Raw genomic sequence first — 19,800 nt, 5'->3', positions numbered from 1 at the left:
GTTTATGTATATGGAGAAAGAAAAAGGAAGTATCTTTGACACTTTCTGGAACTTTCACTTTTTACTTTCAACTAGTGGAATACATGATTTACTGGAAATTAAGATTTTTAACTTAAATTATATATGTACATATATAGTGATATATGTGTGTATATATATAACTATATATAATTTAAGGATATATGTGTGTGTATATATATATATAATTTTAGAGCATTGCCTAAAATTCTTAAATTTCTAAGGGTAGATATGAAAACATTCCCTATTGTGACTTTTGAATTCCTTTGAGATCAGGGAAATAGGTGCCTACAAAATGTCCAGAATATACCTCATAGTCTTCCTGAAATTAGGGAAGGAAAAAATGTTCCCACTGTCTTCAGCTTTCAACAATGTTTTCGGTAAAGTACATTTATCCTGACAGAAATATAAGTAAATATTGTGACTACATTTAGCATATGTATGATGCACCAAAAATTGCATTGTAAAGTTTGGAGGTGGTTAAATAGTTACTCACATTTGGTAATAATATGTCTAGATGATACGAAGCAGATAGGTTCTGCTTGCTATCAAATGGACTTTACAGCACTAGAGAAGAACTTAGCAAGAACTTCTTGAGCATTTTAAAATCTCCTTATAGCTTTTATTTATTTCCACAGAAAGTCTAGGCACAAAAAGAAAACAGGCATTTTGTTTAATTATGATTATGTTTATTATTGCTAAGATTTTAATTATATTTACTATCAAGTATGGAGGCCTCTTTTCTGTTTGAACTAAGAAATACAATCTTTATTTTAGGACAGAAAGAGTGCTAGCATTGAAGCTTGAAGACATGAGGACTGTTAACTTTTCCTCCTCCCCCAGTCAGTAAAGGTCAGGAGGCCCAGATCAAAGAGATCCAAGAAGATGTCCAAAGTGAAAAGGCACAGTTCCTTCAGTTTGGGGACCTAAATCTCTGGCATTCACTGTCTTTTATCATTTCTTAAGTGAAAATGAAAGAGTGAGATGAATCAGTTAGCTGTAATTTTGTATGAATTCTTTCATCTCCTAATCACGCCATTCCTAGCTAATATAAGGAGTTCTAGAAGCACAGTCTTGGTTCCACTGCAAGGAAAGTAGATATGAAATTTTGGGTATCTGAGAATAGCAAGAGGATTAAGTGTCACTGTTTACTGTCTATAGGACTGCCTGAATCATATTGTGGTAGTTACGGTGGTGGTAGGAAGGAGTTGGAATGGATATTGGTACTGACATAGGAAACTATAAAACTGAACTTTTTCTATATAAGAGGCTTATTTTAGAATTTGCCTTGGACTTTGTAATCAGATTGTATATATATATAACTAACTACTAAATACTCTATGCATGTCTTGTGACTGTGATATTGAAAGATAATTATTGAAAACCTCTTAGAGACAGTCCCTAAATCACAAATAGATTGTATTACAGAAGCTTATAACTTAGGGAAATGGAGTTTGAGGGTACATTTACATCTTGGAACAGATGATATTGAGTATTGAAATCTCCTACTCAAAACATACAAGTTGCTTTGGTCTATTCATATATGTTCTATGGTATATGTTCATGACAGCCTAAGAGAATAAAACTTTGCATCTACTTTTGAAATATTTCAAATTTTATATGAATAGTGAATAATAATCTATAGAGACTAAGGGTTATAAAAAATAATAGTTCTTATATGTGTATTTTTAACATCAATATTTTCCTACATGAGTTGAATGTTGATATTTCTTCCCAATGTTTAGACATCATTAATAGAATTATATTCAAAGATACCAATTCTTTAATACTGGCTTGCTTTTTTTAGAAACTACATTTTTTCATTAGACATGCATATGTCTGTCTACACAAGAAAAGCAAAGTGAGGAAAAATATCATTATTGTATTTTAAACAGTATCAAGAGAATTGAAGAATATTGAATACCAGATTTGCCACTTCTGAGTCCTGTCCTTCTTTCATCAATTCCTGTAGAATAATAACACGTTACTCTGAAATGTATTTCCTTGTCAACTATTTAAAATACTCTGACTTTCTGCTCATTGTAAAGATGTACTTTCCAAGAAAAACTTGATTTTTAATAGCTTCTAAGCACTGACTTCTAACCTGGACTGAGGCAGCCTTCTTACCTCATCCTCAAGCAACACAGTGGATCTCCTAGGAAGTTGCCTGGACTATTTCACATTATGTTAAGAAGAGGGAGAAGAAGCTAGTTATATGTGTAACTTCTAGAAATAGGCATAAAAATATAAAGTGTCCTTCTTGTTGTTGAGGTTACTGACTTCAACCAGGGTTTTCTGTGGAACTTACAGGAAGAGTTAATGCCTGACTAAATAGACCCATACGCCTTTTGCTATGTTTTGCAGTTTCAGTTGAGTAAATAAGTCATTGACATCTCAGTGTCAGGCACTAGTGCTAGGGATTAAGTGATGAAAAGTGACAGACCTTCTTCAAATATCTCATTATAATTCCTAATTATAATGCTGGAGATATAGGAGATAGGTGCAATTGTCAATGTATGTTTAAGGTACAAAAACAGTACTTAGAACATTTAACTCTGGAAGTAACAAGGGGAATCTGAAGTGGAGTTGAAAGACCAATAGGAACTCATCATGAAAAATCAGGAGATGGATAATTCCAGGCAAATGTATCAGTATACTATACACAAACCTGTAACAGTGAAGAAGGCCCAGGCATGGTTAAAGCACTTTGAGTGGTGTATATGCCTGAAGTGTAGCCTTGCAGGGCTAAGGGAAGGCAGAGAAGGTGTGGTAAAGGAGCTATCTGGGGCTCTTTCCTGGGGACTATGAAATAGTTCAGAGTTTTAAATGAGAAAGATGCAGGTAGATATGCATGCTGGAAGGCCCACCATCTCAGCAGAATGGTGCGTGGGTTAGAAGGAGAGGAACTCAAAGACTGATTTGAGTTAGGCCTAGAGTCATGCATATGATTTTCTTTTCATAAAAGAGGTTCATTTCTTTTTTTAATTAAATAAAAACTGCATATACTTATTTATTACAACGTATTTTGAAATATGCATACATTATGGAATGGCTGAATTGAGCTCATTAACATATGCGTTACCTCATATCCTTATCTTTTTTTGTGGTGATAACACTTAAAATATACTCTCAATGATCTTCAACAATATAATACATTGTTATTAACTATAGTCACCACATTATACAACAAAGGTCTTAAACTTATTCCTATCTAACTGTAATGTTGCACCCTTTGACCAACATCTTCCTCAAACCTGCCCCCACCATCCCGTCCCTGGTAATCATCATTCTATTTTCTGCGTCTGTGAATTCAAACTTTTAAGCATCCACATATCAGTGAGATCATGCTGTAACTGTATTGCTATGTCTGGTATTTCACGTAACGTAATGTCCTTCAGTTTCATCCATGTTGTCTCAAATGACAGAAATTCCATCTTTTCATAAGGCTTAATAATATTCTAGTGTATACCTATACCACAGCTTCTTTATCCTTTGATACACTGATAGCCACTTAGGTTGAAATTCCATATCTTGATTATTGTGAATACTGCTGCAAAAAACACAGAAGTGCAGATATCTCTTGGACATAATAATTTCATTTCTTATCGATATATGCCCAGTAGTGGGATTGCTGGACCATATGGTAGTTCTATTTTTTACTTTTCTAGGACCCTCCGTGCTATTTTCCTTAATGACTGTGCTAATTTAAATTCCCGTGCATCTGATGTTTTATTATGATGATATTCCATGATAACCAAGGGGGAATATTGAGATAAAATAAGGAGATGAATACAAGAGATAAAGAGGCTGACTTGATAATATTGGCCACAAATTGGAGGTTGATAATCCTCAATGTGCTTGTTGTACCAGCAAAATAGGAACAGACTTGTATTATTTATTTATTTATTACTTATTTGTTTATTTATTTAGAGATGGAGTCTTGCTCTGTTGCCCAGGCTGGAATGCAGTGGTGTGATCTCACCTCACTGCAACCTCTGCCTCCTGGGTTCAAGCAATTTCTGCCTACTTTTTGTATTTTTAGTAGAGACGGGGTCTCACCATGTTGGCCAGGCTGGTCTCAAACTCCTGACCTCAAGTGATCTGCCCGCCTTGGCCTCCCAAAATGCTGGGATTACAGGCATGAGCCACCACGCTCGGCCAGACTTATTTTATAGCAGCTTTATTGAAGCTAAATTGACATACAATTAACTGCACATATTTAAAGTGAATACTTTGGTAAGTTTTTGTAAAATGTATACACCTGTGAAAACATAACCAAATTAAGATGGAGAACACATCCATCACCATCACAGGCCACTTCTGCTCTTTTATAATTCTTCCCGGCACCCTCCCCATTCCCCCGTAGGCAACTGTTGATCTGCTGCCCGTCACTAGATTAGTTTTCATTTTCTAGAGTTTATACAAATGGGATTATACAGTATGTGTTCTTTTTTTCCTTTGGCTTCTTTCATTCTGCATAATTTAAAAAATATTCAACCATGTGTGTATATCAATACAACAGTTCATTCCTTTTCATTGCTGACTAATCTTCCATTATATGAATATACCATATTTTGCTTATCCATTCCTGGGTTGGTGGACATTTGGTTTGTTCCAGTTTGAGGTTATTACAAAAAAGCTACTATGATATTTGTAGTCAAATATTTTTATGTACATAAAGTTTTATTTTCTATTTTCTTTTTTAGTTTCTATTTTCTTTTGGATGGATGCCTAGAATAAGAATGGCTGTATCATTGGTAGATGTATATTTGATTTAAAAACAAACCAAACCAAAATGCAAACTTTTTAAAAAAGGCTATTTATATTTTGTTGTTCAATGTATGAGAGTTTAAGTGTCTGCAAATATGTATCAACATGTTTTGATTAGATTTTTAAAAAATGTTAGCCATTCTAATAGGTATGCAGTGATACCTCATTGTGACTTCGATTTGCATTTCCCTAATGTGCAACGGATGTTGATCATGTTTTTATGTGCTTATTTGCCATCTATATATCTTTTGATGTTGTCTCTTCAAATTTTGGTCCGCATTTTTTGTTTGAGTTTTTTGTTTCCTCATTATTATATTTGGTTAATTATACTTGATTGGGGAGAGGCTGAGTTATAAAATACAGGGTTTTTTGGATGGTGGAAACTCTCTAACTCTTAACTTATTCTATAAGTGGATGGAGAAGAGTTCATCTTTCATCTAGGTAGATGTTGTACTACTTATCAATACAATGAACACAGATGGGTAAACAGTGTTATGGTCCAAAGTGTTAATTAAATTGTGAACTTATTGAATTTTATGTATCTGTGTGGCTTTCAAGCAGCAATTTTCCAAAAGAAGAGCTATGTGAATAATTCAACCTTAGGAATGTGATGAAACCAAGCGCAACTATACTAAAAGTCTTTCTTATATTGGAGAGTCCTAGTACATACAACTACCACCTTTCAGATGTTTTCTCTCAGATAATTTTTATACATCTATTTTCTCCTGCATCCCTGGAATTCTTTACTAAGGGTACAGTGCTGGACTACATTAAAGCCTTATGACCCTTCTTTATTCCAGCCTTCAATTTTTTTCATCCCATTGCACAAAAGCCCTATCTTCACTAGATGACAATTATGTACTAGTTGCGTAATTCCTTTTTTGTCTAAGCAATGTAATGTTTTATTCCAGTTAAACTATGCAAGTCTTCAGAAAGCTCTTAGGAAGATTTAATTGTAACAGAGGACTGATATAGGAGATGGTTGTAGATATATGACCTTTTTCAGACCTTCAAAAATTGCATTATGTGTACAGCTGACTGCCTATGTGTAGGGTCCCCTCATTTCATAACGTTATTGATACTTTTCTCTTCTTTCTTTTATTTATTGCAATTTATTATCAATCCTTGTGACAAAAAAGAAAAATTTAAAAATATGATATAAGAGATAGAGGAAAGCTGAATAGTTTGGAAGACAGGGATCTAAGGTCACAATTCACCACTGTGATATTTCTTCAATTTTTCCAGAATGTTAATTTGGGCTAACAATCATATTTAATAAAACAGTGTTATAAACAATGTTATCTAGGTTTTAAAATTATTTATGATCTTGAAATATATTTGGAGCATTTGAAATATCAATTTTAATGTAAACTATAGAGTCAAAAACTATACACTAGACAACTACTAGAAAATGAGTAACTATGGACGTTATGGTTTAAATTGTATCTGGCAAAAAGATATACTAATGTCCAAACCCCAAGTGCCTGTCTCAGAACGTGACTTTATTTGGAAATAGATCATTGCACAAGAAATTACTGAAGATGAGGTCATTCTGGAGTAGGACAGAGTCTTCCTCCAATATGACTGGTTATCTTATAAAAAGAGAGAAGATGATATGAAATGAGGCATACAGGGAGAATGCCATGTGATGGCAGAGGCAGAGATTGGAATGACATAGCCATCAAGCCAAGGAATGCCTTAAATTCACAGTCACTTACCAGAAGGTTGCTAAAGTCCAGGAAAGATTCTACCCAGAGTCTCAGAGAAAGCATGGCACTGCCAAAACTCTGGTTTTAGAATTCACATTTTCAGAACTGTGAGAAAAAAAATCATGTTGTTTTAAGCCACCTAATTTATGGTACTTTGTTATGGCAGCTCTTAGGAACTAACACAACGAGCAAATAAATTTTAACAAAATCTTGATACCATATGGAAATACAGTTTATATATAAAACATTTCAATATCCACAATAATAGCAGTACCTTTGGTCAGAAAATAATCAGTGAAGTCCTTATTCATATGCAGATTCTTTGGGTTGCAGGTTGAGTTCCTTTGAACTATTGATGGTTATAGGTCTAAGTTTTCAGTGACTAATATGCTCATGTACAGTGGTTTGTTCCTTATTTTCAAGTCATCCTTCACCCTGCCTCATGATTTGTCCTTACTTATTGGGATGTGCATTTTCTCAGGAAACTAGCATGAAGGCCACAGAGACCAGGATGGGAACAAGCAACGCTTGCACGTGTGGCAAGTGGAAATGCTGGAAATGACAATGATGAGGGAGAGGAAATGATACGTGCCTCATTTTTAGGAACATAACTTAGGCTGCTTAAAAAAAGAACGAGAGAAAGAAGCTCATTATTCAATAACCCTTGTAAAAAATAAAACACCTAGATGAGAGAGATGGCAGAGGAGCTAGAGAGATGGTGCAGCCAGGGAGGACCAGCCCAGATGTTTGATCAGCAGGAATCAGTGACAATTAGATGAGCCAATAAAGAATAAAAAATAAAATGATGCCAAAGAATAATTTCCATTCGACAAATACTTTACTCCATATTCCTGTCTGCTTTGTGAAAATGATATCGAAGACTGACAGAATTATAGGGAAGTATAACTCTTTTTGGCCGTTTTCTCTTTTTTTGGGCTCTTTTATGTGTTGTTTCTGTGCAGTTGCCCCTTCTGTTGCCATACAAGTTGGAGCAGATAGCACAACCTGAGAGGTGGGTGACTGTGTGGACTCTGCTGTTTCCAAAATACATAACTTTTTCTCTGTATATTGTAGACTAATTTAATTCCAACCTCAACTAACAGATCATTTAAACACTGAGTATTATTATGATCTTTTTTAAGCCCAGAAAATTTGTCAGCCAAGATAGTCTGCAGAGCTTTTGTCAGGGAGACAGAAAAGAGATTGGAGAGCATAAAAGGAAGTGAATTTATTCTTGACCTTAAGGCTACAGTTTTAAAATTCTGCTTACAGGACCTAACACATTGGAAACAAATATAACCTTTCACATATATTATTTATATGTATAAATTAGATGGGTAGAGAAAAACTCCATTCTTTGATATTAACTTTTGATTCTGGAAAGAAGGTATGAAATGAGTTTCCTATTTTATAAGGTCTTCAACAATTTAATTTTCTCTAAAACAATAGGTCTTGATATTATGTTAAAAGGAATAGAGAAGGGAAAAGCAAAATGTTTATATCATTTTATTTCATAAGAACAATATTCATTCCCATTCTGTCTCTTTTTTCCTTTCTGAATTCTTGCCCTACTGGAAGATAGTAGGGCAAGAAATACAATCTTTATTTTAGGACAGAAAGAGTGCTAGCACTGAAGCTTGAAGACATGAGGACTGTTAACTTTTCCTCCTCCCCTAGTCAATAAAGGTTAGGAGGCTCAGATCAAAGAGATCCAAGAAGATGTCCAAAGTGAAAAGGCACAGTTCCTTCAGTTTGGGGACCTAAATCTCTGGCATTCTTCAGTGTTCATTCTTCAGTAGGAGTCTTTCTGGGAGACTTTGATTAAAAGTGAAACACAAGTTCTGAACATGCCACTCCACTGTGTGGAAAATGTCAGTGGCTCATTAGAGACTAGAGAACCAGCCCATTGATGTAAGGCCAGGATCTGAGACTTCCTCACTGCTTTCCATCCACCATTTTCATCTATTACTCACCTACATGATTCAAAAGTCAAATGGTGGTTTCTTCAATACAGTATAATTTTCTGCCTCCACACCTCTATTCAAGTTTTAAGAAAGCATCTAGGTAACTACCTAGAAATCACTAGCATTTTTTTCATCTATTTTCCATAATAGTTTGGAACAATGTATATGTGCTCTGAGAAGGGTATTGGTGAGTAGAGGTAGACTTTGTACCAACTGCTACCCTTTGTAATTTTCAAAGAACTAACATTATTTATTGACTCGACCTTCCTACTACCTAAATTGGGTTTTGTTTGCTTGCTGTTTTGTTTGCTAAGTTCAATGTTGGGTTTATCACCCACACACATATGCTTTATTTCCCTTTACCTTTCTCATTTTCAACTTTCCATTACTGCTCACTCATCATCTCAGATCAGTTGCCAAACCAATTTTGAATGTAGACTCAGGAACAGTTTCAGAAGTTTAATCAGCTTCTGCCTCACCAACACTATCATCACATGAAATTTAGTTATCGTCTTCCCTTCTGGTTGTGTGACATCAAATGTGGTGCCCCTGTAATATGCATTTAGCTCTTCCTTGAATCCTGATCTGCAAATCTGAATTTAACATGTATATTTAAGAAAATGCTTGGGTGATTTTATGACTGGATAGGAAATGTTTGAACTTGATAGAGCCAGGGCACTTGTTGGCCAAGAGAGTCTGCAGAGAATAGAATCTGTAGTTTATCAATTAGTCTTCTTCATTATTCTCAAGCATTTTAGCCAATGTATCTCAGATTTGATTAAATCTTTATTGATTTTCTGCCTTTTAACAAGGCTGAAAAAACTTAATTGGGCAACTAGTTATCTTATTGATGTTCCCATATGCTTCAGTTATTATTATCTTGTGAATGTAATTTCCTTGCATAAATCTTTTAATTATTATTATGCTGAAAGTGAACACATATTATACACTTGGGTATATATGTCTCTAAGTTATTGTATATGTATATGGACATATGTGTATATACATATATCCTTGTATGTGTAAACATGTGTTTATAAACAATAATGGTGATGCTTAATATTTATTGAACATATACTATGACCTAGGAACTCATACTTTTCATATATTAATTTAATTTTTCAATAACCCTGTGAGATAAGTGTTTCTACTATCCCCATTTTACAAGTTGGGAAAAAGACACAATAATAATTTAATAATTTATTAATACTCATACAATCAGGAAGCAGCAATCCAAGGTTCAAATCCCAATGGGATTTTTCTAAGGCTTATGTGCTCTTAGTCCCTACAATATCCAAATACATTATACAAAGTACAGTAGATTTGCCATATCACTTTGGAGTCATGATGAAGGCATATGGTGGTGCATAGGGTAAATATCTGTGAGAAACTAGGTGTAGGTATTTTCTTCCTTTTTTATCCAGGATCTTTATCGCCTACTCATGTTTCTCATGCCCACTGAAGCCCAGTCTGTCTAACACTGGTTTAAGTCCCCTATTGGTATCCATGCTTAATGGTGAATTAGTCAGCTATCATCCTTTGCTTGCGAAGGCTTTTCCACTTGCACAAGAGTTCGGTGATTTGGTGGGGATTATTGTTGATATTTTTGTGTTTATTCCTGTAATTAGATATTATACTAAACTACACCATAGAATATCTGCTTGATGTGTGACTTCTATGCAATTCCCTTTAAAGGCATCTTTGCTGAGCTAAATTTGCTTGTTGATAACCTTAATAAGAAGGCTGACTTTAAATGAGGAAAGCAAAAACCAGGAAAATAGTAAACATTAGAAAAACTAGAAGACTATCCCACATTATTCAAAGGTCTTTCTGTAAGGCAGTGGTTATTAAAAGTTAGTCCTCCCAGCACTTTGGGAGGCCAAGGCAGGCGGATCACGAGGTCAGGAGATCGAGACTATCCTGGCTCACACAGTGAAACCTCGTCTCTACAAAAAATACAAAAAATTAGCCGGGCGTGGTGGCCGGTGCCTTTAGTCCCAGCAACCTCCAGAGGCTGAGGCAGGAGAATGACCTGAGCCTGGGAGGCGGAGCTCGCGGTGAATGCAGATTGCACCGCTGCACTCCAGCCTGGGCGACAAAGGGAGACTCCGTCTCAAAAAAAAAAAAAAAAAAGGTTAGTCCTTGGAGTCACCTTGAGAACTGGGCAAAATGCAGAGTTTAGGGCCTCACCTTGTACCTACTGAATCAATCAGATACTGGGATGGCACCTGGAGGTGTTTTATCAGCCTCCAGGTGACCCTGCTGCTTGCTCAGTTTTGAGAACCACCACTGTATGGCTCGTCCCTGTCACTCAAGAACTCGTGCACGCTCACACACATACACATATACACACACAGACATTCCCAGGGTTTCGGGGTCAGCTGTATACTGCTTACTTGGTAGACATTAGAATATATATTTATGCTGAATTGAAACTACTCTTTGAATATTTATCAGATACAATGGAGCTACAGGTAATTTCATTAGACATCAAATCCTTTAAACCAGTGTTTATCAAGTTTTAACATTCAGAGGAATCATGCTATGCAGATTTGTATTCAGCAGATTTGAAATGGGACCTGATATTCTCCATCTCTAACAGCCTTCCTGTTGATTTCAATCTTACTGGCCTCAGCCCACAAATTGAGTTGCAACAATTTAGACTCAAGCATGTCCTCAACAAACATTTTCATCCATATCCCAAAATATGGTCAGTTTGCCTTTACATTTCATCTCTAGTATATCTACAATTGGTTACAACCTTCTAGCACAAAAGATTTCTCATCTTGAGTATACTTATCTCTCTCCCCATGTTTTTAACATGAAATTCTTTTAATCTAACATAAAACACATTCACTTATGAAGCTGTCACTGTCGAAATCTATCTGTTATTTCAGGCTTAACTAACCAATTCCACCTCCTTTCTTAAAATTTCAGTTTATTTCATGTCAGACATACTCTTATATACCCTATACCTCTTTTTAAACAAGTTATGTAATGCTCTGTATGAAGTTATCCAGTTACATAATTAGTACCAATGTATTTTGAGTTCCCAGAATACAGATTTATGTGGTTCTTACATATCATGGTGCTCCCCTCACTTATCTAGCCACTCTGACTCACATATGATGCTGAATGCTATTGGCTTTACTAGTGTTTCACCTGTCCTGCAAAGGCAGAAGAAAATAATGTTTTGATTAATGAAACAGGTGGGTCCGATTAATCATGTGGTATGACTATGCTCAGAGGGACCAGAAGAATTGTTTAATGAAGAACATGACCAGAGGTCTCACCAGGAAGCAGGGAGAGACAGAGACATTTAAACGTCATTGGAGGCCATGAGGGATGTAGGGGATGAAGTAAAAGATTAAAAATATATATTTTTCAGCTATGGAAAAAATTAATTCCCTGAAGGTCTTCTGCCTGTAAATAATCCTTAGACCCTGCTATCAGCATTATAAAATGAGTTTTTGAAAAGCATTCTGCAGAGGAAATAACTCCTCCTCCATGCAGATTATTTCTGAATTGCTAAAGAATATACAGTAATACCCAGAGCACACTGGTGTGTATATGGATTTGTGGTCCTTTTAGAGCAAAGGAATCAGATTGCCCTTATGTAAATCACTATGATACAGCTAATCCGAAGTTTCAACTCTCTTTATAACCACCCGGCAGTCAGTTGAGACTTCCTTGTGACTCTCTGATGCAGTCAAGATAGATAAAGTAACCAGGATGGTTGTTTCCAGAATTTGGATTTTCTTACTATAGAGAATGACTACAGTCTGAACTTTGTGTACAACTTTTTAAACTAGAAAAATACATTGAAAAACTGAAAAGATGAAGAAAGAACAAATACTAAGGAAATCTGATCCATAGTTACTTTTATTATTTGATTTACTTGTTTTATATATTTTAAATTATTTTCTGCTTACTTTGTCCGTACACAATATTTTAGTTCACTTTTCTAGATACTTGATATGGTTTGGCTGTGTCCCCACCCAAATCTCATCTTGAATTGTAGCTCCCATAATTCCCACATGTTGTGGGAGGGACCCAGTGGGAGGTAATTGAATCATGGTGTCAGGTCCTTCCCATGCTCTTCTCATGATAGTGAATAAGTCTCATGAGATCTGATGGTTTTAAAAAAGGGGAGTTTCCCTGCACAAGCTCTCTTGTCTGCCATCATGTGAGACATGCCTCTTACCTACCACCACGATTGTGAGGCCTCCCCAGCCACATGGGACTGTGCGTCCATTAAACCTCTTCTGTAAATTGCCCTGTTTCAGGTATGTCTTTATCAGCGGTATGAAAATTAACTAATACAATGTAGTGAAGTTTCTTGTTTATTTGGTTTTGTTTTGCTTTTATATACTTTCCAGATTTATCCTCCTTTTTGTTATCCTTTGTTGCTGTTATGGTTTGGAGCTTTCATATTTCTAGTAGTTAATTTTAAATCATTGATACTGGATCTCTTATATTCTATTTGCAAAAATGAGCTTAGATTCAATGGTTTTCACAGTGTCTTCAATATTTGGAATCCCATGACTCATTGATTCTATAAATAATTATGAGATCAGACTTTGCAAACTTTTTAAAGGTTATTGAACGAGATGGGAAGTCTTTAAAATTGTTTTCACAGCGTACTTTATAAGTGCATAGCACAAATGTGAATTTGAAAGTTTTAGTGTTTTAATATGAATTTTAATGGGATGGCAGGAGTTGTGCTGGAATTGGCCAACAACTCTAGAGAAAGAAGGGCTGTAATGAATTGTGTCTAAAAACAAACCTCGCTTCTCCCAATCCTGGAATGGTGCGGAAGATGGTAGTTCCTCTTATGACTCATGGTGCAGTAGAAAGATGGCGTAGGAGGTGGGGGCTGTAGGCTCCCAGCACACTGCATGCAATGTGATGGTCCACCTGGAGAGGGCATTGCTGGAATGTACTGGTGGCCACTGTCAAAGAATCAGGTGGCCCCTCTCTGAGGGTGTCCTTCAGAGGGAGTTGAAGTAAAGCTAAGCATTACTCAAAGTAATCCAGGTAAACAGAGAGGGAGGCAGACACAGAGAAAAAGACACAGGGAGAGGAAGGAAGGGAGGGTGGGAGGAAGGAAGGAATGAAAGAAGGAAAGAAGGAAGACAGGGAGGGAGGGAGGGAAAGAGGGGCAAGAGATAATTGAAGTGATTTAATCTATGTTAGCAATTGAAGACTGAAAAATCCTGTAATATAAAATTTTAATTATTTCAATCCTTAATTTGATAACTGATTTAACCACCAAACCCATTTTTGCATGGAAAATCTATTAATTACTGGGATACAATTTAGAGAATGCTGGTATAGACAAGTAAAGAACATGTTTGGTTGAAAGGTGACGTGAAATTACCACGAGAATATGTGGATTTACAATGATTCTCAGAATACTTTTTGGTTTATTTCAATCCTATGATTAGATCAAATACATAGCCAAATAACATCCACATTTGGGGAACCTTGTGCATTACGTACACTCACTCCTGCTCTTCTTATTCCTCTCCATATTTTTTACTTCTGCAACAACCTCCCTGTGTCTGTGTTTAATGTAAAATTACGTATACTGTTCATTTACTAAGCACAGTATATACTTTCAATAACTAAAGAAAGAAAAAGCACTTTTAAGAGTGAAACATAAATAAAAAATCATGGCTATCCTAGCACTTTGCAATGGCAGGTGTTCTATGAGGATTAAACTCTTTGCTTCTTTTAGGTAATTTTACGGGGTATATATGTATGTATTCACAGCAGAAATATTAATTCAAACAAATCTTAAATTATCCTAAGAAAGTTCTCCGTTTGATTGTCCTCAGGTGCCCCATGCTGTAGTGAGATTTTGACCAGAAAGGGCAGAGTTTGAATCCAAGACCTCACTTAGACTGTAGTGAACAAAGTACACACCTTTCTTTTACTCTTTCTGCATGCACGGAATGAGTTACTTAGTACTTAGTCCCTTATAGTGTTTTGTCAATGTGTGAATACTTATAAGATGTGATGGCAACTTCTTGTTATATCTTGCATTTCCCATAGGCTTTCTTAACTCTCTTTTATCAAGACATTTCAGTTGTCCTAAAGTTTAATACTACTAAAAATATTTTATTCCATGGGGAATAAAAAAAGAAAGAAGATGGTAGACTATGATTTCTTTATCAAATGCTGATGGAAAGGATTATGTGGGGAAAAAATAAAACTCTTAAAGAGAACAGTGCTGGTTCATGATCTAAACCACTGTTTGTCAGTACTCTACAGTTATATAAGCAAAAACTCTATTTTGACTTTCAAATACCTGGCTTTGTCTGGAATAAAATTTAGCTTGACTGTTTATGGAGCTTGAAATTTCCTTAAGTAAGTGCCATACAAGATAATGAGGCGAGTCTTCCCTATCCCAGCCTTAAAACTATACTACTTTATCTGGTTTTATCTGTATTTACTGAATCCGTTATTATAAACCTAATTCAGTTGTTTGCATATTTATTTGCCCACTATATACGTTGATAAGTAGATATGCAAGACAAGATCAAGAGAAACAGTTGCATGAAAAACTATTATTCATCTAATCCAAATGGTTGAACACCTCAACTATTGGATTACTTTTTGAATGTCACCTCATCTCTTTCTTCATCCCCAAACAAAGCATCCTTTCTGCATATCCAGAGACTGCTTGCTTGCTTACCATCAGAAAAGAGAATGGAAAAAGTCTTGCCTAAAGGACAGCCATATGGCTTAGAACTAAAGAAGAAAGATGGGAAATGTGGAGTTGGGTGGAGAGACCCGTAAAAGGAACAAGCACTAAGTTTGCTTTTAGAGTAAGCCATTTTATTATGCCAACAGAACTTTTCCAAGTCTCTTACAAGGAACTTACACCTCTCCTTCAATCAGAACTGTCCATAGGGCATCGCTTAATCCCACTGTACACTTTCTCACCAGGTTATGCTCTTGTTCTCCCATGGTATCTTGCCGTGGATTGCCTTCATCTTCTTTTTCTACTTATACAAATATGTCCAGGTGGAAGCATTCTTGGACTGTTCCATCTGAAGGATACAATTTTCTCTTAATTCATATATTGCTTAACTGACAATCCCAATGAGAAAGTTTCAGAAATAGAATCTGAGAAATACTGAGGAAAAAAAGAAATATTGAGGAAAAAAATCCTGAACCAGATATTCAAACATCTCATAGTTTGATAGATATGTAACCTCCTTAACATACAGTAAGTAGTGTCCATGCTACATCTCTAAAATGTTGTCAGGATAGAATGAGTCATGTCTGTGAAATGTTTTGTATAAGATAATTAGGTATACTTAGGAAGGTGTTTGCATTGTTTATACCGAATTAAGCTATGATGATTAACATTCTGGTGAATATTATCTTCTTTCATCTGTTTTTCATATTGCCTCAACCCAATTAAAAGTATATTTAGCTTGTACCTCATAAAGAAAAGTTTGTTTGCTTTTCCTGATGATTAAAGTAATAAATATCTATTACAGAAAATTGTTAAAAGTACACACAAATATAAATAAAAATTAAGTATAGTGTTGTAACCAAGAAATAATAACTATATCAAAAAAGAGCCACATTTATATATTCTTATATATGTGTATATAGGTGTGTATCTTTGTAAACTGCTTTGTTCACTTATCAGTGTATCTTTTGCATATTCCTATTCCCCAGTTGTATTTTTGCTTCCTCAAGTGCAGCCATAGTATTTTGACTTCAGTTGTGTCTCACTAAACATGTCATACTGTGCCTTGGGTAGAATAAATATTCAATACATTGGCTTTATTCACAGAATGACTTAAGGCCTTTTGATTGTTTAAATGTAAAATTATGTGAAACAGAATTTCTGTCTTTAAATATCCCAGTTGTGTTCTTATTGATGAACTGAGGCCACTCCATGTAACTATGACTTATTTTTCCTTTTCCTTTCCCTTCTGTTTAGTTTGTTGCCCAGCCCAATTGTCAACAGCTGCTGGCATCTCGCTGGTACGATGAGTTTCCAGGCTGGAGGAGAAGACACTGGGCAGTGAAGATGGTGACATGTTTCATCATAGGACTTCTTTTTCCTGTCTTCTCTGTGTGCTACCTGATAGCTCCCAAAAGCCCACTCGGACTGTTCATCAGGAAGCCATTTATCAAGTTTATCTGCCACACAGCCTCCTATTTGACTTTTTTGTTCCTGCTGCTGCTTGCCTCTCAGCACATCGACAGGTCAGACTTGAACAGGCAAGGTCCACCACCAACCATCGTCGAGTGGATGATATTACCATGGGTCCTGGGTAAATGTGTTACTCTAGAAAATATAATAAAAACATGTTACTGCCATGGAATTTTGTTGCTCAGAAAGTATTCATCAACGTTTGGGAACCTAGGAATGTTTAGAACAGGTTCTGACTATTGTAGCTCCAAGAACCTAACCCCCAAAGCCAAACAACTGTTTTACAAGCTGCAGTGGATCTGCTTACAAAAGCAGTTTAAGAAATGTAACCTTAAGTTTTCGAATTACAGATTTTAATGACTTCATATTCCATGACTGACCGTCTGAGTTTGTTTATTAAAACTTCTCAACATATCTCATTGACTATATGTAAATAATCATTCCAATATCCCTCATAGATAAGTCTTCTAAAAGTACATACAGATTACTCTGAAGAATTAGTGATTCTATATATAAAGTAACTGAAACATTTTTTAAAAATCCATTCAAATTTATCTTTGAAATCTATATTAATTTAAAATAATAGGAAATTAAACAACAGGACATTGGCCACTCTCTTTTTGTTCTTGTCATAGAAAGTTGTGTTGGGTCTGAAGCAAACCACTGTAAAGTAGAACCCCTTAAAGTAGCCAGTGAAAACCTTGTTTTCCGGCCGGGCGCAGTGGCTCACGCCTGTAATCCCAGCACTGTGGGAGGCCGAGGCTGGCGGATCACTAGGTCAGAAGATCGTAGCCATCCTGGCTAACACGGTGATACTCCGTCTCTGCTAAAAATACAAAAAGAAATTAGCCCGGCGTGGTGGTGGGCGCCTGTAGTCCCGGCTACTCAGGAGGCTGAGGCCGGAGAATGGCGTGAACCCGGGAGGCGGAGTTTGCAGTGAGCTGAGATCCGGTCACTGCACTCCAGCCTGGGCGACAGAGCGAGACTCCATCTCAAAAAATAAAAAAGAAAAAAAAGAAAAGAAAAAAAAGTAGCTAGTGAAAACCTTGTTTTCCTTTCTCCTTGTTATTATAGCCATGGTTAAAATGTACGTTTTAATTATGCTTTTCTCTGTACTATGGTTTGCTGAGAAATCACATTTTCTCAATTTAGCTCATCATTTTAAACCTCTCTGCTATCATAGTCACCTCATCATTTGGCTATTAGAAAATATGTGACAAATTTCATGATTCAAAATCTCAGAATTCAGTTTGGGTTACTCTCAACACTGCTGAAGAGACTAAAATGACATTGAGACAGAAAAAGAAAAAAAGAGACAGCCTATTTGAGATAGATATGTTTTTCAATTTTAAAAATTGTAAAAACCATACTTTAAGTATTGTCAATAAGAAAAGTTGACAGGGACAAGATTTGATGTTTTACATAGGATAACTAAACAATATCCTCAGGTGAACTTTAAAATAGAGTAGCTTCTCATTAATCTAAAGTGCATAAAGTGTGAACTTGTTTAAATTAGAAAAAAGGGTCAGGCCGGGCAGGACACAGTGGCTCATGCCTGTAATCCCAGCACTTTGGGAGGCCAAAGTGTGTGGATCGCTTGAGATCAGAAGTTCGAGTAGTACCCATCTCTACTAAAAATATGAAAATTAGCTGGGCATGGTGGCCAGAGCCTGTAATCCCAGCTACCTGGGATGCTGAGGCAAGAGAATGGCTTGAGCCTGAGAGTCAGAGGTTGCAGTGAACCGAGATTGCACCACTGCACTCCGACCTGGGTGACAAAGTGAGACTCTGTCTCAAAAAAAGAAAGAAAAGAAGAAAAATTTAAAAGGCTCACATAATCTATAAGTGTCCTGAATGTCCTTTGGAATAAAATAATTATGACATTGCAGTTGGTATTAAAGATAAAATAACCCTTCCTGATTCATTTAAATTAAATATATCCCATTAAGAATTTTTTAAAGGAGTTTTCTTAGAAAATGTCTTGGGAACAATTCTTAATGAAGAGTTTAGGACATTACATTTTCCGTTATGGATAACTTATATTGAATGTCTAAAAATTCTAGTGTCCCAAATAAAATGTGGAACACTTCATTTGGAAAAAATACTATAGATACAATAAAATGTAAGCATGTAGAGTATTCCTAATCTTTCCTTGACACCATCAATGAAACTGTGTCAAGTACTTTCCAGGCAGAATGTGCAGTGAAGGATGATAGTGACAAAAGTAAAGCAACAAAGAGCGCTTCTGCTAATGAAGCTTAAATTTTACTGGAGTAAATGGGTAATAAACAGATTTGTGACATAATGTCATAAAATGGTAAATAGTATTTAAAAAATAGGAGGTCCAAAGTTCTAATTACTTGTCCAATGAAAACAGTCATTGGCTGCCCGCTACACACCAAGATTCTAACAGAATATTTCATGAAAGCTGGCTGGAAGAAACTACATCCAACCACAGCTAAATGATTATATGAGGTATAGATTTAATTGTATTATAATTCCAGCTTAGAAAAATATCTGCTATAGGCAACATTTTCTTAAGATTTCCTGACTGTAGGGAGTTAATATTTCTGAGAATTTTAGGATGAAAAGAGATTTCCTAGGAAAAAAAAAAAAAAAAAAACCGGCATGCAAATGATCATCTTGCTTAAATAATGGGGCATGAGGAAAAAATGTTTATATATCAAAGAGCTCTGTCAAACTGTTATATTGTTCACCAAGTCTGGTGAATTGTGAATGCCTCATATCCGATACTGAGTTCGCAATGCCTTGCTAGATCCATGATTAGAAGGAGTGTGTGCTGTGTTGGGCTGTTCTGCAAAAGGCACTGGACTTAAATCCATGTTCAGGTTCTACCATTAGGAGACTATTAAATTATAGGTGGTCACAAGCTCTCAGGATTTTCAGTGTCTTCATCTACAAAATGCAAGATTTAGAGTGAATGACATCTAAAGTCCCCCTGAATCGTAGCATCCTGTCTGCTAAGCTACCATTGTTAAAGCAGAGAAAATTGATCCTTTCGTGGGAGGCATGGTGTTGAGGGGGAAAACAAAGCTAAAGATATCAGAGAAGGAACACTGTAATCTTTTACCAAAAATGTGATATATATAAAAAAGCATGGTCTGATTTGATGACTATATTAATGAATCCTCTATAT

At 35.8% G+C, this 19,800-nt stretch overlaps 1 protein-coding gene across 2 annotated transcripts in view; it reads left to right on the top strand.

The window, feature by feature from the left end:
• The window catches only part of TRPC4 (transient receptor potential cation channel subfamily C member 4), a 222,597-nt gene that overhangs the window by 149,722 nt on the left and 53,075 nt on the right, over nt 1–19,800 (top strand). The window contains exon 4 of one of the 2 annotated variants that reach the window (XM_028837185.2): nt 16,428–16,696. Coding sequence is in view for 1 of the 2 variants with exons in the window: in XM_015120957.3 (XP_014976443.1) it covers nt 16,428–16,764 (337 nt within the window). In the remaining variant the exon portion in view is untranslated. Of the gene's footprint in view, nt 1–16,427; nt 16,765–19,800 lie in introns of both variants that reach the window. The other variant, XM_015120957.3, reaches the window with a different exon arrangement.

Source organism: Macaca mulatta, chromosome 17 (genome assembly GCF_049350105.2).
Source record: "Macaca mulatta isolate MMU2019108-1 chromosome 17, T2T-MMU8v2.0, whole genome shotgun sequence".
NCBI lineage: Eukaryota > Metazoa > Chordata > Mammalia > Primates > Cercopithecidae > Macaca > Macaca mulatta.
This window is presented reverse-complemented; position numbering and strand designations above follow the sequence as displayed.